This window comes from Chelonoidis abingdonii, chromosome 2 (genome assembly GCF_003597395.2).
Source record: "Chelonoidis abingdonii isolate Lonesome George chromosome 2, CheloAbing_2.0, whole genome shotgun sequence".
NCBI classification, from domain to species: Eukaryota; Metazoa; Chordata; order Testudines; family Testudinidae; genus Chelonoidis; species Chelonoidis abingdonii.
The window spans coordinates 123,181,968-123,209,000 of NC_133770.1; the positions used below are offsets into that span (position 1 = coordinate 123,181,968).

The 27,033-nt window shown below is 43.0% G+C and overlaps 2 protein-coding genes across 3 annotated transcripts in view; one reads left to right on the plus strand and one right to left on the minus strand.

The window, feature by feature from the left end:
* LOC116821627 (dynein axonemal heavy chain 5-like) overlaps positions 1-14,365 on the plus strand; it is a 295,723-nt gene extending 281,358 nt beyond the window's left edge. For both annotated transcript variants that reach the window (XM_075062654.1, XM_075062655.1), the window contains 3 exons: positions 395-603; positions 9,975-10,196; positions 12,656-14,365. In XM_075062654.1, coding sequence (XP_074918755.1) covers positions 395-603; positions 9,975-10,196; positions 12,656-12,874 — 650 coding nt within the window. In that variant the 3' untranslated portion in view covers positions 12,875-14,365. The remainder of the gene's footprint in view (positions 1-394; positions 604-9,974; positions 10,197-12,655) is intronic.
* Positions 14,366-17,864: 3,499 nt separating this feature from the next.
* CAVIN4 (caveolae associated protein 4) overlaps positions 17,865-27,033 on the minus strand; it is a 34,077-nt gene continuing 24,908 nt past the window's right edge. Inside the window, exon 2 of the mRNA XM_032774984.2 lies at positions 17,865-18,503. Within this exon, the coding sequence (XP_032630875.1) occupies positions 17,868-18,503 (636 nt within the window). The 3' untranslated portion in view covers positions 17,865-17,867. The remainder of the gene's footprint in view (positions 18,504-27,033) is intronic.

Genomic DNA, 27,033 nt, shown 5'->3' on the forward strand with positions numbered 1-27,033 from the left:
TGAATATATTCTCTATCATATACAGTATGCATCTCTCTCTGATAGTGTGAAGGAAGACCATTAAAATATACTTATATTGAAATAATTCATCACATTTACAAGCACAGTGTCAATACAGTGAATATAAATTGGGAAAAAAGTTGATTGAAAAAAATCTCTTTATTTCTTCAAATAATATTATAAGAAAAATGTCCTTTATTCATTATTACCTGTGGACTGAGACTTATACGTTTGTTGCAATTAATTGCAAACTGATAAGATTTCGTTTGAACAGGTGTATAATTAAGGTTCAACAAGAGAGATCCTTTTTGATTTAGAATATTGTTTAGAAGTTTTAATTGCCTTTGGAAGCTGGGGAGAAGTTAATTCTGTACATGTTTTACTTATAATTCAGGAACCATTATTATGTCGGAAGACTTGCGAGATGCTTTGGATAACATGTATGATGCCAGAATTCCAAAGCTTTGGTTCAAGATTTCCTGGGAATCTGCTACTTTAGGGTTCTGGTTTACTGAGCTTCTTGAAAGAAACCAACAATTTAGCAGCTGGCTGCTGGATGGCCGACCAAATCAATTCTGGATGACAGGATTCTTTAATCCACAGGTAAGGTTACCAAGTTAGCCTAAATGTGGTATTTTAAATCCTATGCAGTAACTAAATGATAACTTGAGGAAGCTTCCAGCTAACTCAGTCATAATTGCGTCCTGAGTTAAATAAGCTCCAAACCGTAAGGATGAGATGTTTATTAGACCAAAATATTGTTACTGAAAAACAGGAAGCAGCACCATCAAGTTATTATAATAATAATAGAACGTATATCAATAGGCTTAGTGAGTTTCTGCACATTTCAGCTCCTTACTCCCTTTTTTCTTTCTTTTTCTTCCCTTCCCTTGCCCTGTAATAAGAGTCATTGGTTTGTCATTCATTTATTTAAAGCTCCCTAGAGTATGAAATAATTACGTTTAAAAAAGAAAGTTTGAAAAAATGCCATTCATGGATAAAATGGGACTTGCTTCTGGGCCCTTGTGGGCCAGTTCTGTAATGTGGCGTTATTCTGTATACTGCACCTAAAATTGTGCTAGGCAATTTGCAGAGAGATAAAGAACACAATCCCCACACTGCATAGTCTAAAATAGGTCAGACATAACAAAGCAAAAGGCAACAAAGAGAAGGGCTGAAGGTGGAAGAAAGAAATGAAGAATTCACAGCTTCATCTTGTGGCTGCTTTGTATGGCTGTGCACACAGATGAAAGTTTCATGATGCAGCAGATATTTCTGGGAACTGTGACTTCTGGAAATGATGGATTCTGAGATGTCTCAGGTGAGTGCATGGCCAATTTTGTGGAACTGAGAGTTATTTTAAAGATGTATTTTTATTAATGGATGTTAGCAATGTAAAAGTTAGCTGATGAAGTTGCCCAGAGAGAAAAATTACTGATAGAGATGGGTGTGGCAAATATTCTGCTGCGCTGAGGGTGGAGGATATTCAGGTGCTTATCTGGACTGGCTGTTTTGGAGAGTCAAATAGTCCACCTTCACAATTTTATAGTCCCAGTGTCCTGTCTTTCAGACATCAGAATCCACGGATATAGGAGACCCATGGTAAACTGCGACAGCATCTGTTGGGTTCAAAGAAGCTATTATAGTTTGCCATTTGATTTTGTCCACAAAACTCAGTTAGAGTCCATTACAGGCACTTTAAAATATCCCTGAATTGCTATTATGCTGTCAGATCAGTTGCTGTCTTACCTGTCTCACCAGGGGTGCTGTGAGGATCAGTAAGTTACTATAGATACACTATTTTGGTAATGTGAAGTGCTGTGTAAGCGCCAGTACTTGTCTAGTGTATGGTTAGACATCTCAGTATTCATACTGTTTCCTGACATTTTCTTCACTTAGTGCTGCTAGATTTTGCACTAAAGATACCCCAGAACAGACATAGTTTTCACTCTGGCCATGTCAGTTGGCTTTGTTCATGCCTTTGCCTAGTGACAGGTTTGCAATTCTGCCAGGCTAAAATGGGCATCCTACTTGTTGGCTCTGGACATCTGAACACCTCAGAAAGAAGCCAAGTAATCAGAATAAAATGTCTCCAAACAAGCTGGGACTTAATAGAGCACAACAACTCAGGAAGAGCTTGCAGAAGTGTGCAAATTTAACACTACATAACACACATTTGTAAAATACTCTAAACCTGTAAAGTGTACATAAAAATCCCTGAATATTGTATGTTTACATGACTTTAATGTTCATTTGTGTCAGCAATTACAAATGTAAGAGTCAGAAGGTTATTTTTGTATTGCCCAGACTGTGGTCGAGTTTCCATTTGGTGAGATATTGTGTTATATTTTATTTACAATTATTATAATTGATGATAATATAGTTATGATTTTTTTAAAATCACTATTACATGGATCAGAGATTTAGAAAATGAATTCCCATGTACAAAAATGGGCTCGGAGGGATAAAGAATTAATTTTACTTGCAAAACTGGCTTAATAATAATAACTTATAAATAGTCAAGAACGCATCTCACTTGTATGTCTGAGAAGTCTATGTCTTATCCCCCATGTATAGACTGCTGTCTTCTCTTTGCATCAGTCTATTGCTGATGGTAATGGTTAATACGAGAAAAGAAGATAAATCTGCTGCATTCAGAATACAGTGTGCTCTTGCATTAAAAATAGAGGCCCTGATTCTGTTCTGACTTATGCTGGTTCTAAACTAGGGCAACTTTAGTGACTTCATGGGAAATTCTTCTGATTAATACTGGTGTGAAAGGAGGAAGAGGCCCATATGTGAAAGAAACCCTGTTCCTTTCATGTCTGTCTATACTTGGCCAAGCAAACCAGATTGAGTAAAATGAGACCTGACCTGGACTATCACCCACCCCAGGAATTAATCTAGCACTAAATCTCTTTTAGAAGTGAGACAAATGTGATTAATATGTGGTTTAAAAAATGTTAGAACCTTTCATGCATCTTTGCAGCTCCAGGCTACAGCCAGCAAATGGTACCCTTGCTCTACTGCACTTTCACTACAAGCTAGTATGGTGGCTTTGTTTTTGCTTTTGTGTCAAAAAAGAAGTTTTAATGTGAGTGATAAAAAAAAAACAAAAACCCAAACCACAAGCACTGCTTTCTGCTGCAGCAGGGGCATAGTGTGCCAGGCAAGGTAGGAAAGGGTTCTTCTGTAAGGTGCAGTGCCCTATTCTCTAGGGCACACGTATTTCCACTGTAACACAACGATGGGTCTATTTTGCAAGCATAGCTGGGAAATAGGAAATAAACCATAAACGGAGGCCTCCCACGTTAGCTGGGTGAGGTGAAGAGGAAAACACATTTATTGTAACAATTAGCATAATTGACTTCAGTCTACCAAAGCATATCACCCAGTTGTCTTGGTCCTCCACATCCAAAGAGTCAAAGTTAGATTGTATTAGTTCTTCAAAGGGAAACAAAACAAAGCTCCTGTTCATGTCTGTAGCCTCTAGTGAATATGCTGAAGGGCATGCAGGTGAGTGGGATTAAATATCTAGCCCTACTTCAAAATCTGAATGAAAATAGCATAGACCATTAGAAACTGAAACAGAACACCACACAATAGTCAGTTGTCACAAGGGAGAGAGAAGTGGTAGGAGAACTGATTTACGTCCTGTTCCTTCTTGATTCACCCTCAGTAATGGTAGAATCGTTGGGCAGCCAGCCCTTTCAGTATCAGCCCATCTCTTGCATTGACTAGGATTCTTTCCAGAGTGCTGATGAGTGTTATGAACCCCGCTATACACAATGAACGGGTCCTGCCATCTTTGTGATAATAGCTGATCTTTGCCTTCTATCCCTGGCTTGTTCCTAATGGACAGCTATCCTTCCCTTCTTATGATTTATTAGTAGTAGTATTTTATTTATTATTATCACTATTTCCTTGTTTGGCCAAGCATTTGAACCACTTTCCTCACCCTGCCCTCTGTACTTTAATCTCTTCTCTGTGCTTTCTTTTCTTAGTTTATCTGGGATCTGGTACCTCTCTGCAGCCTTCTGAATAAGGATACTTGGCTTTTAGTTTTACATGTTTCTACTTTGAAACATTAGTACTGGTATCATTTGTACAGACTGAGAGAGAAAACCTATTCTCGTCATATAGGTTCTGATTTGAGCTAATGGGCATATCTGATGACACAATTTGGCCATTACTCACTAACTCCCTTAGCTATATAATAGAGATCCCAACTACTTCTAACCCAATTATAATGTTATTTGTTAACACAAAACCGCTTTAAAATGCTCCTGTGCTGGGCTTTCTAGAATGATAGTAGGAAAGTCGCAATGTAGATTAACTGAGACAGTGTGTTTGCCTTATCTTATGCATCTAAGCTCTCTTAACTTGAGGTGTAATACGCACTTACGAAACGCACCAGCAGCAGATTCATATGGCTAAGACGTGGCCATGGAGGCATGTAAGATGGGCTTCCACCTTGAATAGTTCCTTGCAAGTCTTCTTCCTTCAGCAACAGTCTGTATGGGAGGATTTAGATTTCCTGAATCCCTCAAAATTGCATCTTCCAACCTTGTTCATGTCCAGCCTTGTGTTCTACTTCCTTTGATCTCAGATCTATAAACCTTTGGTAAAAGCATAACTTCTTGTGCACTGCAGATTTAAACCCACCATTGCAGTCATCTTGTTCTCCACTAGTGCACGATTGCAACTTGCCACGCTCATCTAAGGATCTCCTTGTTATGACAATATCAAACCAATGAATATTAAGAATGCGCCATAACTATTGACACTGAAAACTGTTTAGTTTCCTCTCCTCGACTTCTTTTTTTAATGGCCATGTTTCTGCTCCATATAACAGAGTTGTCATGACTACCATGTGAAACACTTGCATCTTAGTTGTCACACAGCCAGAGGCCTTTGATGATGCTGAAATGCCATGATGGAAGACTGATCCTATGTGTGTGACTTCTCTGCATATAGATCCTCCTGGGGTCAAACAGCCACCCAGGCAGAGAAACTATTCACGCAGTCAGTGTCACTGCCATCAACATGCAGCGTTAGCAGATTGTTTTTTTTCTTTGTTTATAAGAGGTGTGCATTTGGTTTTATTACCATTGATCTTAAATCCTATAGATTCTGCGGTTTTTTGCAGCTCTTCTATCATTAGCTATGGTTGGTCAGTAGTCTCTTCAGGTAAAGCAATATTATCACCATATTTGAGATTCTCTAAAGATGAATCTTTAAATTTCACACCTCCCACTTTGGCCTCAGTCAGTTTTGTCATCAGATAGTCCATTAGAACATTAAATAACCTACATGAGAGAACACAACTCTGCATATTCCTGATTCTACTGAAAACCAGTCTGTAATGCAACCTTGACCCTCCCACAGCTAAATGTACCCAAGTACAGTTCCTCCACTAGCACACTAAATCCTCATGCATCCCATACTGATATAGCAGTATCTGCAGTACTTATTGGTGCACTTAGTACAAAGGAGCTGCAAAGTCTATAAATGTGATGTTAGCTTCCTTTTGTTGTTCTAGTTGTTTTTCAGTAACTTTCAATAGAGCGTATCTACCATGGATTGCTGATCATTTGTGTGGAAACCATACTGGTTGTGTGTCATTTTTGGGTTGAGACAATATTTCAGTTGTTTCAGTAATACGATCGTAAACACCTTCTTGATTGGCAGGAGCAATATTCCCCTATAATTTGAGCAAGCTGATTGCTCTTCTTTTTTTGAAAAAAGGGATGATGTGATCCTTTGTCCAATCTTATGGAATATGACTCATTTCTTAAACTTTTAAGACAACTTTGTGAAGCAGTGAACAAAATCCAGGCCTCTGCTCTTTAGCAGTTACGATAAAATATTGTCAAGACCAGATCTTTATCATGTCATAACTGTTTAACCACAAGTATAACTTCTAATGTCACCAGCCTGTTTTCTGCTGGATTCATTTTTTGATTAAGTTATAGTTTACAGCTTGGTAGGAATCTGTTAGTTAATTCACAAAAATTATCATGTGAGTGCTTAAGTTGTGCATCAACATCCTGGCAGTAGTCTCCATTTTTATCCTTAACTTGCAGAAGCCACAAGAATGGCCTTCCATTTAGGACAAATACATATTTCTGGTCATGTCTTTCAGAGGCTTCCTCAATGTACTATGCCATACTATTTTATCATTGATTATGGTCATTCCAGAAGGCCCTCTTGATTGCTCGTTCAAGACATTTCTTTTCCTCTATTATCCATTTCCTCGTCTCTTCACTGACTCACCTCTGATCTGCTAGTGCATCCCTTTTGCATCACACCTCTTTTTTTTTCTCCCATAATTTGATGTAGTCATCTGTAATCCAACATTGCTTGTTCATTCTCCTTAGTCCCAGCTGTTTTCCAGCAACCTCTCTGATAGAATCCCAAAGTCCATTTTTCCTCCGTGGAATACAATTGATCACCTAATATAGAATATTTGTTGGAAATCACTACCAGGTAACTATTAGTGATCATTTCTTCGTGAAGCTTATGAACATTGAAGCATTTCCATGCCATAGATGTCATCTCTGGAACTTTTTTTAATAGAACTATTAGGAGTCAATGATCAGAATCCAGAGCAAGATCAGCAATCCTAAATACACATAGATCCACAGATGATTTTAGTCAAGGATTTCAAAATGTGATCCAAAGTTGCATTGTTGCCTGATGGATGTCAAAATGTGTAGTTATGGCACTTGTTTTGCTGAAACCAGGTAGCCATTAAAAATAGTCTGTGTGTGGAAGCACATTCTTATAGATGCATATCATTATCTGATCTCCCTTCCGGTAATCTGTGTGGTTCCAGTACCAGTTCAGATCCAGTTCGGTCATGGCCAATTCTCATGTTCATATCTCCCTAAGGTGACAGTATGAAGTCAGGGTGATGTACCGGATCCAATGTCGTTTAACGTGGTAAAAAAAAAAAATTCAGTATCAGACCTAGTATCATGTGGAGCATATGCAATAATAACTACCACACATCCTACTTTCAAACTGAAAATGGTGGCTATCAGGCATAGAGATGAAGTATGCCAAGTCCATATTGCCAGTTTCACCCTCAGGCACAAAGCCAGAGCAACACCAGCGTGCTTATCGTGCATCTAACAATTAAAAGGCCTGACCTCTGTGAGTCACAGTTGTGCTCTTGGTTCTCAAATCCCACCATTACTCCTGCACGCTGCATATATCAACATTCAGCCTTTCCAATTCTTCAGCCAGGAGAGTCATTTTTCCAGCAGCTCTTAACAACCAGTTATTCCACAAGCCCATCCTCAGCCACTGACATTGCTGCAGAAGTGGATATACATTTTTATTATCAGGCTTTTCCACCTCATATTTGGTTTACAGAAGGACCATCATCATTCGGTCTGACTCCTCTGCACATGGCTGATTTAGATGAATCCTGAAACTTGGTTCTGTTGTGTGTAGCAGATGGAACTGCCAAAGCTGGTGAAGTAGCCAAAGTTTTATGTCCATTTCTTCCACATGCTGAAGCTAGAGATGTTTTGTGGGGATGGCTTGCTAGGCCATCACCCAACCTTCCTGCTTTATCGGGACTTGGGACTGGCACTAGGAATGAGGAATCCAGTAGTGTGACAAACAACACCTGCAGCCATATCGTGTGCACTAATCCCACCAGCTCTCACAAAAGTAGCAGAGGTGGGTGGACTCAGTACCTGTTTAAAACAAGATGCTGATGACTCAGCAGGTGCCTTTCTTTCCTTGGAAGCAGTTCTGAACCAAGGGCTCAATATGGTCAACTGCAGTACAAATCTAAATAGTAAGATTCCCGGATTGTCACTCTGTGTGTCATTCTGAAGCTTAAAATATTGGTGAGTCAGGTGACATGATGGAAGCACTACAAGTGTGCTTGAGAGCTCTTTTTGTTCAGAATATCACCAGGTTCAATCATCACTGGGTTTTGCAGTCTGGATCTGTCCAGTTTTTAAGTTCTCAGCTATTCTGACTTTACGAATTACATGTGTGCAGTGTACAGCTGCATTTAGGCATGTATCTGCCCTGCCAAGAATCCTAGATCACTGTGATATCAGCGGTAACTCAACCAATCACCCTCTTAACTCTCCAGCTAATTTGCATGCAGTAGTTTCATTGGTTGTGTGAGGGAGACTGCACAGATGGTGGATTACTTGTCCCAAGAACTGCCCCCTGCCACATGCCCCAGAGCCACCCACACAAAACAACACAAATCTCTCAGCACAACACCTATAGACACAAATCATCACAAGCACAACCAGCATACACAATTACTCAAACACACACAGCCCCTCACATACCCTTCATTCACCACACACACAATTCACAATTCTCACAGCACAACACAACCCACATACAATAACCCCAAACACACATAGCATCTTACCACAGCACACACACCTAATTCACACACAAATCAACATAAATCTCCCAGTATAACAGTCCCTAACCACAAATGAACACAACCATGCACATAACACAGCCAGCGCACACAACACTGCCAGCACACACAATAACGCCCACCGCAGCAAGCAAGCCCGTCACCCCAGCAAGCAACCCCATTCGCCACTTGCACAAATCCACAGAACTCTCCTAGCACAACATACCTCCTACACAACACAGTCAGTATACACAATTGCCCCAAACATCACTCTGAAGCGTAGAGTGTCTGTTGAGTGAGTGTGAAGTGATAGATACAGCTCCAAGCACGGTGGAGATTCATGGTATTTTTCAGACTAGCCCCAAGTTCAATCATCACCGGGATTTGCAGTCTATTACCATCCAGGTTTTAGCTTCTCAGCCATTTTGGGGTTTTTTGTGCACACAATTTTACAAATTACACCTGTGCAACAGCCTGGGGTTTCTGCTACTAGCAGTGAATAATAGTAATGGGCCTGTTCACACAACAGTCTCCAGTACTGACAGTGAAGGTCTTTCATTGCTTCCAATTCCATGATGGTCTCTTTTCCTTCTCCCTGACTGACACCACCAGCCCGCTAACCTTACTGGCCCCTTTGCATTCCCCACCCTTTGTTTCATACTTACAACTTACTGTCCCACACGTCTCCCACATCTGTCCACCAAACCCTCACTCTCTCTGTTCCTTGAAATCTGTCCTTAAAACCTACTTCTTCCCGGGCTCCATCTCTCACTTCCCTGAATCTTTGTTTTATTCTTCTTGTCTGTCTTAGATTGTAGCTCTTTGGGGCAGAAATGGATCGCATAATGTTTCTAAATGCTGTGCTGTTTACTGTGCTGTATAGATGAGCATCAAATGAATAAAATATAATAAAATAATTTAGTATAGCTTTGCAATGAGCCATTAAGCAGTGACTGCATTACACCCCAGTGATGGCTGCATTTCAGTGGGGGATGATTTGATTCCTGTGCATACTTCCTTTGTACTTCAATTTAAGTTTGTAAAGTGCTTTGGCATCCGTGTGGGATGAGAAGTACTTTTGCAGTGTAACTGACTAACAATATTATTCTTGGAAAAGCAGAGCTGTAGAGCATATAGTGAAATACTAAAATTATTTGTGGCCAAGCAGTTGCCTGTGTTCAGGAGTGACACAAACCACATTAAATTAATCTGGCATATTTGTCAGATCTCTCGCCATCTGTCCAAAGTATCTGTAGCTGTAAAGTATGTCTGCTAAGTGGGCTCCTTTATGCATGTAATGTTTAATATGTTAAATTAAGTCTAATTGCTGGAGGCTTTTTGGAACCCACACGCAAATAGCAAATGCATAATGGGGCATATCACAGTGATTATATATGAAAGCAGTTGGTTTTCACTATTGCACTTCATTTGCTAAGCAGATGACATTATGTAGTGTAGCACTTTATGCTTTTAAGTCACTGTTATAACCAAGTAAGGAGTAGTAGTGGGACATGACTATACCTCAAACTTTCCTTTTCTCTCTCTACTTAATATTGTTTTACTACAGGGATTCCTAACTGCCATGCGGCAGGAAACAACACGCCTGAATTTAGCAAAAGGCTGGGCGCTCGACAGTGTTATTTTACACAATGATGTAACCAGGATGATGAAAGAAGATATTAGCAGCCCTCCTCCTGCTGACATTGGTGGGGTTTACATATATGGCCTTTTCCTGGACGGAGCAGGTTGGGACCGTAGGAACGCCAAGCTAACGGAGTCTGCACCAAAGGTTAGTGTCAGGTTGTCAGCAAAGAGAGTGTGGCACAGTTACAGCATATTAAATAAAGCCTGATCAGTAGTAGGGTGCTTTAAGGAAACATTCAGCGTGACTAGGACAGTAATTGTGCAATATATTGTAGTTGGGATAAAATAGTACATGGGGGACACGAATAGATTGATAGCAGCTCCATGCCCTGGAATGTGGAAAAGTCGGGCTTGCGGGCAGGTTTGTAGAAATTTTGGTGGTGCCCAGAACCCGTGCCCCCCAAACTCTGCCCCTCACCTGCCTAAGGCTCTGGGAGGGAATTTGGGTAGGGGGAGGAGGTCTAGGGTGCAGGCCCTGGGCTGGGGCAGGGGATTGGGGTGCAGGACGAGTGAGAGATTGGGCTCTGGGAAGGCATTTGGGTGGGGGAGGAGGTCTGGGGTCCAGGCTCTGGGCTGGGGGTGCAGGCTATGGGAGGTAGTTTGGGAGTGGGAGGGGGTGCAGGCTCTGGGACGGAGTTTGGGGGATGGAGGGGAGTATGGGAAAGGGTTGGGGGTGTAGGCACTGGGAAGGAGTTTGGGAGTGGGAGAGGATGCGGGCTCTGGGAGAGGGTGGGGGTTGCGGTGCTTACCTGGGGGTCCTAGGCAGAGTGGGCTGGGAGTCTCCATGTGCTGCTACCTACAGGCACTGCCCCTACAGCTTCCCATTGGCTGCTGGGGCACTTGGGGAGGGACACAAACCTACCCGGCCCAGAGGCTGCAGGGAGGGGCCTGCAGCCACGTGGAGCGAGCAAGCAGGAAGCCACTCAGCTCCGCTGTGCTGCCGGTAGTGAGTGGGGCCCCGGGCTGTTTTAAATAGCCCTAGGGGACGTGTGGAGCAGGGGTGCCCCGGGCGGATGCCCAGGCACCAAGGGGCCCATAGAACTTGCTCCCCATGTTTGCTCCCCAGAATGTTAACACTCAGACACATAACACAAGGTGCTGCTCTTGGAAGACAAAGTTGATCACACAAGTACCTCTCATCTGCACATCCGGAAGAGTTGTTTTGGCATGTGTATGGCTGGCCACCCTCTTAGCCCAGGGGTGAAAGCTGTGTCTAAGGCTGACTAGGGAGGAAAGGATAAATATGGGGGGTGAGTTAGAACAATGAAGCTCCATTGTGAAGAGGAATCTTAGGATCTCATCTGGGATGGGTTTAACTATAGCAGGTCAATGTCATACTCTTCTGCTTCAGGCAGCCACAGGTACATAGCTACATAATAGTAATGCCCACGTCCATATTGCTTTAAGCTGTGCTCCCATCAAAACTTGTAAGCTAAGTAGGACAGGGTATGATAGAAGGCACCAGACCATGGGGGTCATTGAAATCCTTGCCATTTTTTTACACAAGTAGATGTGTTAGCTCTGAGGTCTTGCTCCAATTTCAATTTGGTTAAGTTTTTCTAAAAACAGTTGCCTCTGTGATGTCAGCTGGGTGCAGTATTCTTCAATTCCCACTCTAGCCTGTTCTGTAGGGTTCCTGTCTTCTGTAAAATGTTGCCAGGCTTTGCCCCAGAGGTAACTACATTGCAGTCGGGGGTCAGGGAATTCCTGTCTGTGGTTGGTAAATCACTTATGCCTCCCACTGGCTGAGAACTGTGTCTGAGATCTATGCCATTGTGACAGCCAACTGTAACGTTCTGTGTTCGTGGTAAGATGTCTCCCACATGTGTGTTTTTCCTAACTGACTGAAGCAAATAATTATAAACTTCCTGTAGTCAAGCAATGCATAATATACAGTTTCTATGCAGCAAATCCTGTGTATAACTGTGATTAAACTGACTCTTGGTGTCAGATATTTAGCTGCACACAAGTATAATGTGTAGTGATGGGTAATTCTCAGATAGTTAGATTTGGCTTGGATAAACCTCCAATGGGCACCACTGCTAGCAAAACAACTCAGGCAGGTGGGACTGCTAGTAGCAGCTTCTCCTTTGAAGCTCCACTACTCCCAATCAGCAAAGAGGAGAAGGGTGGGGAAAGAATGAGGAAAGCTAATGAAGAGACAGGGAAAGAGAAAGAAGAAGGCTCCCCCGCTACTCTCCCCACTCTCCTCTACTCCTGGGCTTTTTTTATAGGTCCCCCTCCCACTGCCTTTACCTTCTAGGTCCCCCCAACCCGTCACCCTGGGGCTTTCACTGGCTTGATGATAGTTTTGCGATAGTGCAGGGCTAAGCAGCAGCGTGGGGCTTCCATTCTCTGGTGCATCTGCTAAGAGCCAGGCAAAGCAGCTTCCCAGCAGCACTGCTGTAAGCAAAGAGAAGCAGCAGAAAAAGTCGGGGGGTGGGCCATGCCCCTTGATGTCCCCTGCAGTGCTGTGCCACTTGTGTGCTACCTAGTGTGCTCTTGTCTGGTAAGTCACTAGTGGGTTTGGTAAGTCACTAGTGGGATTCAGTGTCCCTGGAATGACTCTCTGAGTGGTTTGTTTTTTGTTAATGTTTCCCTTAGGTGCTGTTCACAAGTCTTCCTGTGGTCCATGTGTACGCTATCAGCACCACAGCACCACTGGATCCAAAGAAACAGCCAGGGAGCTTGTACTCCTGTCCTGTGTACAAAAAACCTCGACGAACAGATCTGACCTACATTTTCTCTTTATATTTGAAAACTGTGCAAAATCCTGACCACTGGACTCTAAGGGGTGTTGCATTACTCTGTGATTCCAAGTAACGCTATGGCAATAAGATCTCATTGGAACATTGGGCAAAGAATGTTCAGGCTTTAGTTTAGTACATAGCAGTGGTATATTTCTATTCATAGATGTATGGGCATTAGCAAATCATATTTGTAGAAACAGCTGTATCTGCATGGTGAGTTGTATGATCTTTTCACAGCGGGAATCATTAAACATGTTTAACTTGGGAACATCAACCAGGGAACCTTCAAATCTGTGACATGGAAAACAATTATAGGTATAAAGTCTAGTTGCACCAAATCTGTCCCCATTTGCTGCATAAATTAGCTCATTCTACTAAATACTCTATTCCACATTTAAAATATATCCCCATTAAAAATGCCTCTTGCTTGAAACTACTGTTCTAACTAGATTTTACAGTGATTCTTTATTGATCTTATCTCCTCTTTATAATACGGTTATGCTGACAGGTATTGGTGATTGCAAAGAACACAAGCCTCTTTGGAAGTGGGTACAAATACACCCTTCAATTAACACAACTGTCAGGACAAGTTAATCACAAGCCCCCCTCCCCACCTAAGACAAAAGGGGATGTGAATCTGCCCAGAAGTTAAAGACGATGTGGGCAGAGAGGTTTTCAGTGTGCGTGCACACAGAACAAGCAGAATGAGCAAGCCTCAGAGGTCAGAAGAAAGCCAAGCAGTTGCTTGTAAGCACAGGGTGAGCCAGGAGAAACCTAGAGGAAGATTCTGGGTTTGGTGCTGGCTAGAGAGGCTGTAATCAAAGACATGATCCTGCTTTTTTATTCCTCCTGCATGCCTTGTAAATAAACAACCCTTCATCAAAGAAAATATCAGCTCCCTCATTAATATCTGCTCCCAAGTAGAACAGCCCCAGGGGCCTGAACTTTGACTGGCCTCTGGAGCCAAAAAGGAGCCAGGGTACAGATTTGGAATTATGCAGCCATGTTTCAGTTCCAAGTGCATCAGCTGCAGCATTACGGAAGAAAGATGGTGCTATATCCAAATGGTTCTCTGGCTATAAGCACTCCTTTAAATGACTGATTGCTTAGACGGAAGCAGAGACTGCTTCCAGGGATAGACACTTGGCTAAGCTGGCAGCTAATGTTTTGGAGAAACAGGGTTTGGTCTAAACCTTTAATTCTTAGTGACTGGAAACTGAGGTGGAAGGTGTCACTCTCCTTTCCCTTCTCTGCCCCGCCCACTTCCTTCCTTTCTTTTTCTTTGTGCTTTTTTTTTTTTTTTTTACTGTTCTCCCCTTATTTTTATAATACTAAAATAATAGAAAAAGTTGATGTTGTACCACAAGTTTAAATGTCTGCACACAAAAAGGCCTGTCTAACTGGCACACAGTTACTTTTGATTTCATTTGTAAAGTGGGTAATTGTGCATACAAAGAGACAAGCCTCTGCCTGACAGTTATCTCCTCTGTGCATGCAGGCATAGCACTCCTGTGGCACCTTACAGACTAACAGACGTATTGGAGCATGAGCTTTCGTGGGTGAGTACCCACTTCGTCAGATGCATGGTCCTGATGAAGTGGGTATTCACCCACGAAAGCTTATGCTTCCAATACGCCTGTTAGTCTGTAAGGTGCCACAGGACTCTTTGTTGCTTTTACAGATCCAGACTAACATGGCTACCCCTCTGATACTGTTTGTAATGAAACTGAAAGAAACAGCAGCCGGCACAGTAGAAGCTCTATCCAGAAATGGCTGTGGAGTTTATTATTTTTATTAGCAGTGTATGTAGCTTCCAGTGTACAGCAAGGATGGGTGTAGACAGGCTTGGTTTGAAAACAGAAACAAGACTACTACTGGCAGAAAAGCTGTATGGCTTCTTTTTGCCAGGCCAAGACACTATCAAAGTAATAGGCATTCCTGTTGGGGCCGGGGAAAGAACAGCCTACAGGAAATGCTCTACCAATCTCTCTCTCTCTCTCTTTGCTTTTTGTGCAGATACTTTTGATTCTTCTGTCCATTTAAATAGTGATCCGGCCAACTGGTCCACAAACAGGGTTCAGCTTTTCACACAGTCAGTTTTATTTTATGTTTAGTAGTTGCAGGACTCTTACTGTTAGGAGGAATAAAATTCACTTCCACAACTAGCACAGAGTGTCAGACTTGTTCCTGAAAAACAGAGAACAAGCTGTACCTTAAGGGTCACATTCTATCCTTGATCTGTGCACACAACTTGCTGCATGCAATTCCCGGAGACGATAGACCTAAATGAGCCCACACTGTCAAAAGGCTCACTGCTCCTCCCTCTTGGAGTGCAGCTGCTTGCATCCATTGACTTCAGTGAGAGTTCGCGGTGTGAAAGGGATATAGGATCAGGCTTCAAGAACATGGCTTAGACACTTTGGGGAACAATGGAAAAGATCAGAGCGAACATTAACCAGGACAAGGCTGCTCTACTCTAGAGGCTCCAATCAGTTTCTATTTTCTGTATGTGGGGAGTAAATTAACTTTGATGCCCTAATAAGCTGCAGCAGTCAACAAAATAATATTGCGAATACACTGTTAGAATGAAGCAGGTACTTGGAAATACTCTGCACGACTCAAGAGCTCACTTCTTGCTATAAAAGCAAATCTAATAAATCTGATAATTTGACAGAATTTCCATGTAATAGGCCAAATAAAGCTTTTTCATCCAAATTCTATCACCTCTTTGCTTTATCAAGTTACAATAAAATTAGAAAATGAAATAGCTTTTTTTTTAGAGGCCCATTCATTAGCGCATAGTAGCCTGCAAACTACTGTAAGTTTAACAATTTGTACATTGCAGTAAAACAGCTTTATTTGATAGCTTTAGATATGTATTTAAGAAACAGACTGAGTCTCTATTAGGGCTTTTTATTGTAGGATAACATCAACTCACGCAAAATAGAACATGGACTATGTAACATCATAAACAGTCACCATTACCATCTGTGCAAGGGAAGATGGCTACAGTGATATAAAGAACAAGAAAAATATTACACAGTTACATAACTTGCTAGCTAAACTTTCAATATTCCTTCCATATGCACTGAGGAATCTTATGGTTTTTTTTTCTTTTTAATAGTTATTTATTACAGTATTGAATATATTTACAATAGATGTTATGCAAACATTGGTCTTGCTTACAGTGCCTCATGACTTCATTCATCCCAAACTGGCACCACAAATCCAATTTGAAAGCTTTGCCATGCCATTTACATAGTATATCATTAAGCCTTTAGAACCGGTGTTCCATAGTTGCCATAGCTAATTCCTAATTCAGAAAATTCCGATTCTAAGTACCAGGGACTGAATCACAGGACTGGCAGGCAAAGTATTGGAAATCAAATCTAATTGGGTTTGAATGATAGCTTGACCAGTTAGCCATGGCTCCTGGGTCAAAATAGAATCTTGGACAGTAAATAAACTCATAGCTGTTGTCAATATTGTACAAATATCAGTGCCTCACTCTGAGATCTAATTTTATGTAAGTACTAAGGAGACATCAAGTAAACTTAAACAGAAGAGGCCCATTAAACCCTGCTTATTCTGCCAGTACAATGGCTATGTTTACTAACATACCTTATTTCAGGGCATGGATTCTTCCCTCCTTAGTGCTACAAACACTGCGTTTCATACTCTTAAAGACTGTGTCTGGCTTGTGCTCTCTGTGGGTGTGACTAGTCGATAGTGATGATAAAAAGGAAACAAAGAACTGGATATGGATTGGCCTGCGTGTCAATAGCTTTTGATGACATTGATTTTAATTGTTTAGAATCCCAGCAAAATGCCGAGAGCAGAAAACAGAGTGGTCCTTTTATCTCAGCATCTACCTTAAGAAAAAAACAACAATTTGTTTTTCCTCTGCTCTGTCAGTGGCAATTAATTCTGAAACTGTTTTCAGTTTTGTAAGACTGGAGCAGAGGAATAACTATTCATCAGTTCTTGCACAAAAAAGGCAAATGGGCCTGCCCTTCTCAAAATTCACTCTGGTCTCACATTCTTGTTTTCAACTCTCGATTCCTCAGTGCCCATATATTAATCTTGTTTCCCTAACTACTAATTTAGACCATTGCCTTCCTCAGTACCACATGACACTTGCACTGACCTTTGCATAATACAGCTATTCTATCAGAGTTCTCCATTGCCTCCAGATTTTTCCAGTGTTTAATTTGTCCTATCGTTTTTAACCTGCTGCTGCTTCAGAAAGTGCATCTCTCAACTTCATCAATCCCTCCTTTCAAAATGCTAGAAATCCCTATTAGTCACTTCAGATAACAGTTCTCAAAAATCTGTTGTCTCTGCTGCTTTTTATTGCACTGTCTCCAAAGCAATAATTTCCTCCTCCTGCTATTTGAGCAGGCGATCCAAAAAGAGTCTTACAGCAATTCTTCTGTGGCACCTTATAGACTAACAGGTGTTTTGGAGCGCGAGCTTTCGTGGGTGAATTCACCCACGAAAGCTCATGCTCCAAAACGTCTGTTAGTCTGTAAGGTGCCACAGGATTCTTTGCTGCTTTTACAGATCCAGACTAACACGGCTACCCCTCAGATACTTGACAGCAATTCTTGTAGTCTCCCCTTCTGCTAATATAAAGTAATACATTTATCTCAGTTGCTTGTTTGCTTTTTGATGTTGGCATGAGATAAATGGAGATGTTCTTTGGATGCCTCTGTGCATAAAACTAAAGATAGCAACAAGGCGATTAAGTGCCTTATATTTTTGTTTTATATATACAGGGAGTTTCCATCTCCTTGTGATGTGCAATTGTAACTCCCATTCACATTAATTGAAGTTATATGTACATGTCAAGAGAGATGAGACCCTTTGTTCTGTTTATGTGACTTTGCATAGTAATAAAAAGGCAACAAACACATTGTCTGCTATACATATAAACACTAGAACAGCACCAATATATTTTTCTGCTACAACAATAAAAAGTTACACACATTCTCAATCTGCCCAAGTGAACAGATACTAACTATGCTTTCTCTTGTACAATAACACAGTATATACTACTTGATCACTTATGCTGGATGCTTGAGGTCCAACAGAACAACATTATCACCTCCTCCTTCTGTTTCCTCCTGTTTAAGAATGATTTTCTCTGCTGGCTGGGATGTGCCTTTTGTTCCACTGCCTTTGTCTTTCTTTACTTTAGTGATCACTTCTGTGTAGGAAATCTCTTCTGTGACTGGTTCTTCTGCCCCACTCACTGAAACTGCATGCACACCAGCTTCCTGGATTCCTTCTTCCCCTTCAGCTACTGTTCGCTCTTTATCTTTCTTATTGAGCTTGAATGTCTCCTTTGTTGGAGCTGCTTTTGAAATAGTTTTCTTGAGCCTTATCCCAGATTGTTTCAGCCTCTCTCCTGACTGCCTCAGTCTCTCTCGCCTCTCTGGTGTCACTATTCTAGTTCGAAGCCTGGTCACCTTCTTGCCAAAATTTTGTCTGGTCTTCTGCATATTTTCCCTTGAGAATGCCTTTTTGATATTATCTATGCGTCTCATGCCTGATTTTTTAAATCGGGATGCTCTGCTTTCGTCTATATAATATTCTTCATCAGAAGAGAGGTCATCAGGTGGGAAGAATTGCTCCTCCAGGTTTTCACCTCTTGTCCTGTCTTTGATAACAGACAGCGAAGATGGGCATTCTGTTTCCTCCTGTGAATGAAAACAAAGACATCGGTCCGCTAATGTTTTAAAGGAGCAGAGCATTTAAGCATATAGTTTTTTTGGCTTCTTATTTGTATCAACAACTGAGCTATAATGATGTGGCACAGGGAGGTGAGGTCTTGCCTGAGAACCTGCACGATCTCCTGAGGATAAAGGAGACTGGAAAAGCTCTGATTTTGCAGCCTCTGTTCAGTCCCATGCCTATTAGGGAGATTGCTTTAAAGGCTGGTTCTACTCTGAAAAGGGATGAACAATGTAAAACTCGCATCGTGTCCCACATTTAGTGTGCCTCAATGGACTGCAGCTCAAATGTGCTTAGTTTGCAGTTAGAAAGGATGTTTTTCTAGCTACCAGCCCTGCTATTCTGAGATTGGAGAGTCAAGCTGGGTTCTTTCCTTCTCATATAACACCAGTAATGAGCACCATGCAGGACAAGTTGGCCTTCACCTACATACAGCCTCACTGACTCCATATGAACGTCCCATATGAACCTGTAGTCCCCTCCTTACTTTTATTAGGTTTGCACAGTTGTAATTAACTGGAACTTAGCAGCGAAATCTGTTGATGCACAGGGAGGAACAGAGTCCAGCTCAGACCCTTCTAGAGTATGTCTTCACTGCAGCTAGGCCAGGCACCCAGGTCTGAGCACCTAGGTCAGCCTAGCCTGACTGCCGATGGCCACACTGCAAAGCCCTACTGGTGGTGGTGTGTCCTCTGCTTATGCACGTGCCCATGTGTGGCTGAGAGCATAGCCTGTGTCCTCACTGCAAAGGGGGCAGGTTCCAGCCCAAGTTAAAGTGAAGTCTGGACTTTAATCCGTATACAAGTAGGGATATTAGACCAGGTTTAAAGCACCTCCAAACCCAGGTAGAAGGTTAGTGTGTGTGGATAGTGACAGGGGTTGTGCTAAAACCCAGGGAAGAGCCTGGGTGAACTCTGCAGTGACAACACACCCTTCGGTTCACAGGAGTGAAATGTCACTGACGTGCGCTGGTAAGGCTCAGTACACACCAGGCGCTGATCTGCTGAATGGGAAGCCATTTTTACATAGTCACTTTTCAGCACCACATTTTACTCTTCCCCTATCAATTTAGCAACAAAAGCAAAGCTCCAGATGGCAGTAGTAGAGGTGGGCAACCTTTAGAAATACATGAATGGCGTTGTTTGGTATTATAGGCATAGAGGCATTTTCAACAGTAAACGTATATTATCCCATGTTAATGCATTAACTGACCACTCAGCAAATCTTTGTGGGTCTCTGTAGTAGGTCTTCAATGGGAGGTTATTGAATGGTGCATTAATCACCTTGGTATCCACTGCCTGCCATGTCACAAGGATTGCTAATTTGTACTGAATATTAAATACATAGTCTAGACAAGTGCCATGCTAGCCATGTACTAAGCAGTGAAACCATATGATAAAATACATTTACTTTACACCTTTGGCTTTGTTTGGCTGCCCGCTATCCACTAATCCCTGTCAGTGAGTTCAGCAGGGCGCTGGGGAGGAACGGTATCTGCATTTTGAAAAGAAGTGATCTAAAGGGAGGCAGAGCAATTGGTCGCTTGTGGAAGAGGTGAGCATCTCAGACATTGGGGTGATAGGGGCGCTGTAGATACCTAGAGAAAGAGAGATTGTAACCGCCAGAAAAGTGCAAGTTATACCAGAATTTTCTGAAAGCTCTTTTTGGGCGGTAAGTTACTGAGCATCATTTTAATGGTAAATTATGTGCAAAAAGTTGAGGGTGAATATTCCGTAAAAGGATACGTCTGAAAAGAGTAGACCCAACCTGCAAATTATAGTCACACAGCAGCTGAGCCAAGAACCATTTAGCTAAGTGTAACAATTCCCATGGAGATTCTGGATCTGCCTGATAGAGGCAATTTCTGTCTGATACTAGCAGACTATAGCAGAAAATGCAGAACCAGTAGCAGCTGAGAGATGGAAACTGGCACCCCTTTCTTACCCCAGCAATCTCCCCCTTGTGCACACAAACAACGCTGCACAAAGTTTGTTCATATTCCCAAGAGGAGCAGCTCCTCACACAGCCTCAGGCAGAAGACGTAGTATATTAATATCGTTTTTGCATAATGTATCGTTTCCCATTTGTGGCCTTATCACACCTGATTCCTGGAGCTTGTCAGAATTTGGGCCATAGCTTAATAATATTTTCTAACTACCAAAGACGTTTGAATGAGAGAGTCCACCAAGTGCCAGTCAGTTTCGCAAATGTATCTTGTGCTGATGAATTCCTGTATGGTGCACTGCAAACTGAACTGATTTCTGGCCAGAAAAACAGCTGTAATTTTCAAAATGCAAATGCATGTTTAATTTTACTTTACAAAGTATTAACCTATCAGTAATATATAATAAAATATATTAAGCCACTTGGCAAATAAAGGCTGTTTATAGTTTGGTCATCTTATTCTGGCTTCTTTAAAATGGCTGTTAATGCTTATCAAAATTAAGGGAAAATTATTTTGCGGTGAGATCAGCAGAATTTTATTTAACTCCATATATCAAAACCAGAATGAACAAGAACTAGAATTCTTTGTTAATACTCTTCATTAATGTGTGAAAATTAACTTTATTACCTGGCTGTGTTATAGCTTCTTTTCATCAAATGAGGGATAGTGTTAACATAGAGCAGCTTTTCTGTAATTAAACTCTTAATGTTTGTAAATTATAGACCACTACTTTTGCTGAAACATTGACAACAATATTTCCTTACTAACTATTCTGAAACGTCAATCCATACAGGAATGAGTACAGTAGGGTGAGATTTAAGAGTCTCTCCTATAAGAAGAAAATGAGAGCTTAGGTTCTTCAGACAACATTTGGGCTAACTATTGTCATCCCCTAGTACACAGAAGACTCCCGCAGGCTTGTGTTCCCTACTGTTCTTCAGTTATATTTAGATTTACAGTTCACTGGTTTAAAGGGCTGGGTGTAACGTTCACACACACACATTAGAATTAAGAACTATAAACTGTAAATGATCAGATGCATGTTTTATGTCTAGGGCACGGGACTGGCATCGAGGAGTTCTGAGCAATATTTTTCAATCAACTCCTTGTGTGACTTTTGCCAAATAATTTAATTTCTCTTCTTCAGTTCCTGCCTCTCTCCTGGAGAAACCAGGTATACAAAGGCTAAATTCATTCAGGTTTGTACATCATGCTGCAATCCTTAAATGGGAGGTGCTACAGAAATGCACTGTCTTACTGGAACTGGTCAACATTGTGAAGGTTTTTCAAAATAAAAAGAGGAGGTTACTCACCTTGTGCAGTGACTGACGTTCTTCGAGATGAGTGTCCCTGTGGGTGCTCCACTTCAGGTGTCGGTGCACCCCTGCGCCTTTGATCGGAGATTTTTTGCAGCAGTACTCCTACCGGCCACGCATGCTTAGAACCTGTCACTCATTCTGAGTGTGTTACTAGAGAGCATGCCGCGGCCGTACACCTCAGTCCTTATTAAACGGAGGCCTACCAACTCCCAAAGTAGAGGAGGAGGTGAGTAGTGGAGCCCCAGGGACATCATCTCGAAGAATTCAGTCACTGCACAGGTAGTAACGCTCCTCTTCTTCTCGAGAGATCTGTTCCTGTCGGGGTGTGCTTCCCAAAATTAAAGTGTACCCTCCCCAAAAGGCAGTGGTATTCTCAATAGAGTAGACTTCGGATTGGCGATCGTAAGCAATATGCTGCTAATCGAGTGCAAGAGGGGCCTTGAAGTAGGATAGTGAATGAATGTATTGTGGAACCAAGGTGGCCCCTACAGATGTCTACAAGGGTATTGCGTAGAAGCTACAGAGTAGATACAGATCCAGTGGATGTGTCTGATCAATGCGAGGGTGTAATTTCCTATCTGATATCTCAGAACATCTCGAAGCATCTGAGCAGAAGCCATGCCTTGGAATGTCGCATAGACAAAGAGTCGCGAGCTCAGAAGGTCGTGTTCTGTCAGATAAAAGCAAGGCCCACGCAATCAGGTAGGCAGCGTTGGCCTCAAGGTTGCTGTGGTTTCGGAGAGTTGGTACTTTGGTTCATTAGTGAAAAGACATGAAACTTTTGAAGAATTTTTGGGTGTAACGCAGAACAACTGCTCTTGAAGAAGAGGGCACATGTGGATCCCCGCAAGAGGCTTCTCGCTGCCTTCTGCTGAGGTAATGTCACAAAGGCTTTTTCATTGAAGGTCAAAGGAGCAAGTGGCTAAGGAAAGGGTTGTGATTAAACAGGACAAACTAGGTGAACATCCTGAGGGGTAGTGACTTAACTTGATATAGGGTTGGCCCCTTCAGGAAACTTGTGACGGGATGCGTGGACTCAATGTATCTGGTAAGATGAGGAGAGCTGCGCCGACGGCGCATTTGCGGTGCAAGGAGAGGCATGCTTGCCAACCGCGGCGTTTTTTGGTGCCGGGAGCCGCGCGCACGCGCCGTTTGGTTGCAGGGGCGCTGCTGGCCTGCGGCCTTTGCAGTGTTGAGAGGAGTCACGCTCGCTGGCACCATGGCATTCTGCGTGCCCAGGGGAGTGCACTGCTGCTGCGACCATGTGCGGTGCCAAGGACAGGAGCGACAAGGACTTCTACATGGAGGTTGGGTCCTGCCTCAGTGCTCTGTGAGAGCTGTGCTTGAATCAAGAAAAGTGAGCACTGCCTTGTGTTGTCAGACAGGGTAGATCTCTGGAGACCCCTACTCTTGTTAAATCTCTCCTGAGACTAGTTCTGTTCTTGCCTCCGCAGGAGGTAAAGCAACATGCCACCATTTGATCTGGCTGGGGCGTGTGGGAGTGGATTGACTTTTCACTCCGAAGCGTTGCTTAGCTCAGTCGGCAGTGGTGTCACACGCCTGGATGTAAACAGTGATATCTGGATTGGTTTGCAAGCACCAATTCAAGTTCATGGCTTCTGAACAAGAGAGTGGAAGACCTCCTTGTCTATTGACGTAGAACATCAGGCATGTGTCTGTTTTATAGTCATGTCGACTTGATAGTGGAGTGAAGATGGCATAGCAGATGCGTGAGTCTAGAACGTTTATTGTAGGGTCTGATGAGACATAGCCTTACTGTGGTGAGAGAATGGGCCCCAGCGGTGAGGGATGCTCGCGTTGTTCATCATTGAGTTTGTGATCTGAGAAGGACTCAGACAAGTATTGTCAGGGACTGTCCACATATGACAGAGTCTTACCAGTCAGTATGGTCAATTTATTGTTTGAGTGCCGTTTGTTTGTAAACGTGGCAGCCAGCTTGGAGACACTATGTGGAAATGCATTCTGGACCAGAATGCAAGGCCTGTCTCCAGTATTGAGCAGTCTCGGCGGCGATAGGGTGCGTGAGCCTTGCACGCAGCATTTGTATAGTATGACACGTCTGTGGAAGGGATGCCATCGGTTTTGGAGCAAGCTTGCTTCATAAGTCCAGGTGGTAGGACTTAATGTGGATTTGTTCTCATTATTTGCAGGCGGATTAAAGCACTCGATGGTGATTTTATAAGCGGAGGGCCCGTGTGTGGAGGCTCTGAGAGCAATCGTCCAGGGAAGGAAATACTATAACCACCTTGTTCCGAGGTAGCCGTGACTACCGGTAGATTTGGAGAAAATCGAGGGGCAGTGAAAGCCAAATGGGAACTCGTATTGGTATGCGTCGAGCAAGGTAAAATGGAGAAACGTGGATTGACGGCAAAAGGCGTCTTAGGTATGAGGGCTGAACCAATCGCCGCTGCAGGCTGGATATGTGTGAGAGTAACCATTTTGAACTTTTGTTCTTCACGAAATTGTTGATTCGCTGAGGTCGAGGATCGGTCGCACATCTCCAGTTTTCTTCTGTGTTTAAAGGAATAGGGAACAGAACCTTTCCCTTGTGGCATTTGGGCACGAGTTGATCACCGCAGTGAAAAAGATGTTGTACTTCTTGCTGGAGTGTGCTTGAAAGGTGCCTGAAGAGGACGGGGAGGGTGGGTGGGTGTGGGAGGTAAGGAGAGGAAGGGAATGGAAACCCGTGGATGACATCTAACCCACTGTTGTGTGATATATCTGCATTGGTGTAAAAATGGCTGTAGATGTCCAAGACTTGTGAGCAGTACAGCGCCGATAGGGGCGAGTTTTCGAGACACCGACCAAAGTTTCAATTGTTTATTATTTGAGGAAGTTGGGTTCCGGAAGATTGGGGCGAGCGCTGGTATCTGAACCTTGGCGTTGGCGTTGTTGTTGTATCCTGAGCTCCCGAAAATGCGAGTATGAGGGTAGCGGACGGGTGTAAGGTGTATCCGTTACTGTGCCTCTGTTGTAGGGTCTGGATACTAAGGATCGCAGATTGCCCTTGATCCTTCATTGAGTGCCACACTATTAGTGTGAGCAAAATGTTATAACATCAAAAGGAGATCTCTATGGTGCTCTGAACTTTGCGAAAGAGGAAGAGGAAAGCCAGAACTCGTGCATGACGCGCTTAGCGGTGGATCTTGCTGCGTATTGGTTAATCCAACTCGAAGAGCTTGCAGATATGATTGCCTTGGAAACTAAAGCTGTAAACTTGTTGTTTGTTTGTCTGAGATGTGTTCAATAAAGTGCATGAACTTATTAGTTGTATGGTCGTACTTGCTAGAATGCGGACAATTGCAATTTCGAAATGTGCAACGTTGAGAGGCATTACTTATACCCAGCAGTCTAAGCGTTTGCTTCTGTGGTAGGCGGAAATATGTTGTTTTATATTGCGCATCCACTACCAAGAGCTGGCCAGGATGTGAAAAAGGAATTCAGAGCCCTTCGAGGAATGAAGTATTTCGGTCCCCTGTTGCAGGTAGCTGGCTTGTGGCTAGAGTCTGCAGATGGATTAGCAGTCCAGAGGCTGATTAATTGGTCATTATCCTCAATTGATTCAAGCTCATTGCAACCTTTTGAAGAGATCTTGGAGTTTGAAAAATCATCTGATGGCAGTGGAGGGAGGAAGTAAGCTCTCAGTATTGGATATTTGGTACGTGAGGTAATACTGGTCAGACTGGAGTTATATTATCCGAAGATGGGAAGGTGCGCAAGTGCGTGATAGGATTTTGACGTCACGTCAGTGGATAGAGTAGCGACTCTGCCGAGGGAAAGATGGCACGGACCCAATATCGCCGTGGGTGGAAAGGCATAGCAGTGCCATCCGGGTTAACACAGGGGTGGATCTTGAGGTTTCCCTCTGCTCTGGAGGATCAGAGGTGGCAGTTCACCTACCGAAATGAAACATAGCCCTGATTCTTCTTCAACGAGATGTCCCTGTGGTGCTCCACTTTAAGGTGTCGTGCGCCCTGGCCTTTGATCGGAGATTTTTTTGCAGCAGTATCCTACCGGACCACGCATGTTTAGAACCTGTCACTCACTTCTTGAGTGTGTTACTAGAAAGATGCGGCCAGTCCCCAGTTCCTTTCTTACGCCACCCGCTTGAGACAGAGCTCAGCAGGACTCCTTACGTATATTTTCTTTCTTTATCTTACAATTCTGAGTAGCTAGTTTTTTCTGTTACTTACTCTTAGTTAGTGTTACCTACCTTTTCCTACTAGTTAAAAAAAAAAATTCTCTTCTGTCAGGCTTCCATAGCTGGTCCAACAGGCTTTAAGCCACTGCCTCTTTGTAAGACCGCTTATCCCTCTATTCGGTAATGGCACTCCAAGTGTATAAAATCTTGGGAGCCATTTCTCAGCAAAAATGGCCCTCACTGCACCAAGTTAAGCTCTAGAGTAGGAAGGACAGGGAGTTATAAAACTTCTTTAGTCTTCAAAATCCTGCTATCTACCTCAGACCCTGGCTCAGACTCTGCCTTCAGACCCACTCTAACCCTTCACAAAAAAAAAAAAAAAAACTAAAGAAGTCAGCCAAAAGAGCTTACAAGCACACAGGAGCTTCAACTGTAAACCTTCGCCTGGTCAGCTCGTCGTTTTCCTTACCAGCTCATCAGTTTCCCGCCTGAGTGTCTTTGAGGATGCGGGGTCCTCCAGTTACCGCGCATAACCCGCCTGTGCTTCGGCTCAGCGGGGGTCTGGTGCAAGAGCGACAGGTCTTTCAGTGCCGCCTCGATTGTGGGCACCTATCCGGCACCGCATGAATGCGGCACCGACAACTCAGCACGACGGAGTGCACCGCAGCCTGCTCTTAATAAGCACGCGCATCCGCCTGCGACCAGTGGCATCACGACATACTTGGCATGGGCGCCAGATTACAACTCGGTGCCAGCCAGTTTCCCACGGGATCTCTATCTGCTTCGCCTACACTGCCCCACCGTTACAGAAATCTTACCCACTACAAGTGACCTCTTAGTGTCACCTACACTGCAATCGCCCTTTGTTGGGAATGGCTTCTTATACAAATGACTCAGGTCGAGCAGCCTTTCCTCCAGTGAAGCAGACTTCATAATACGACCTGCTTGTGCCAGTGCGATCTGAATTTCTACCCTCACAGTCCTTCCCTCGTAACACAGGAAAACTGTCTCCAGGCACCAACCTCAGGAGGTCCCACCTTCCTCGGGTGTTACCCCGGCCCCAGTGGATG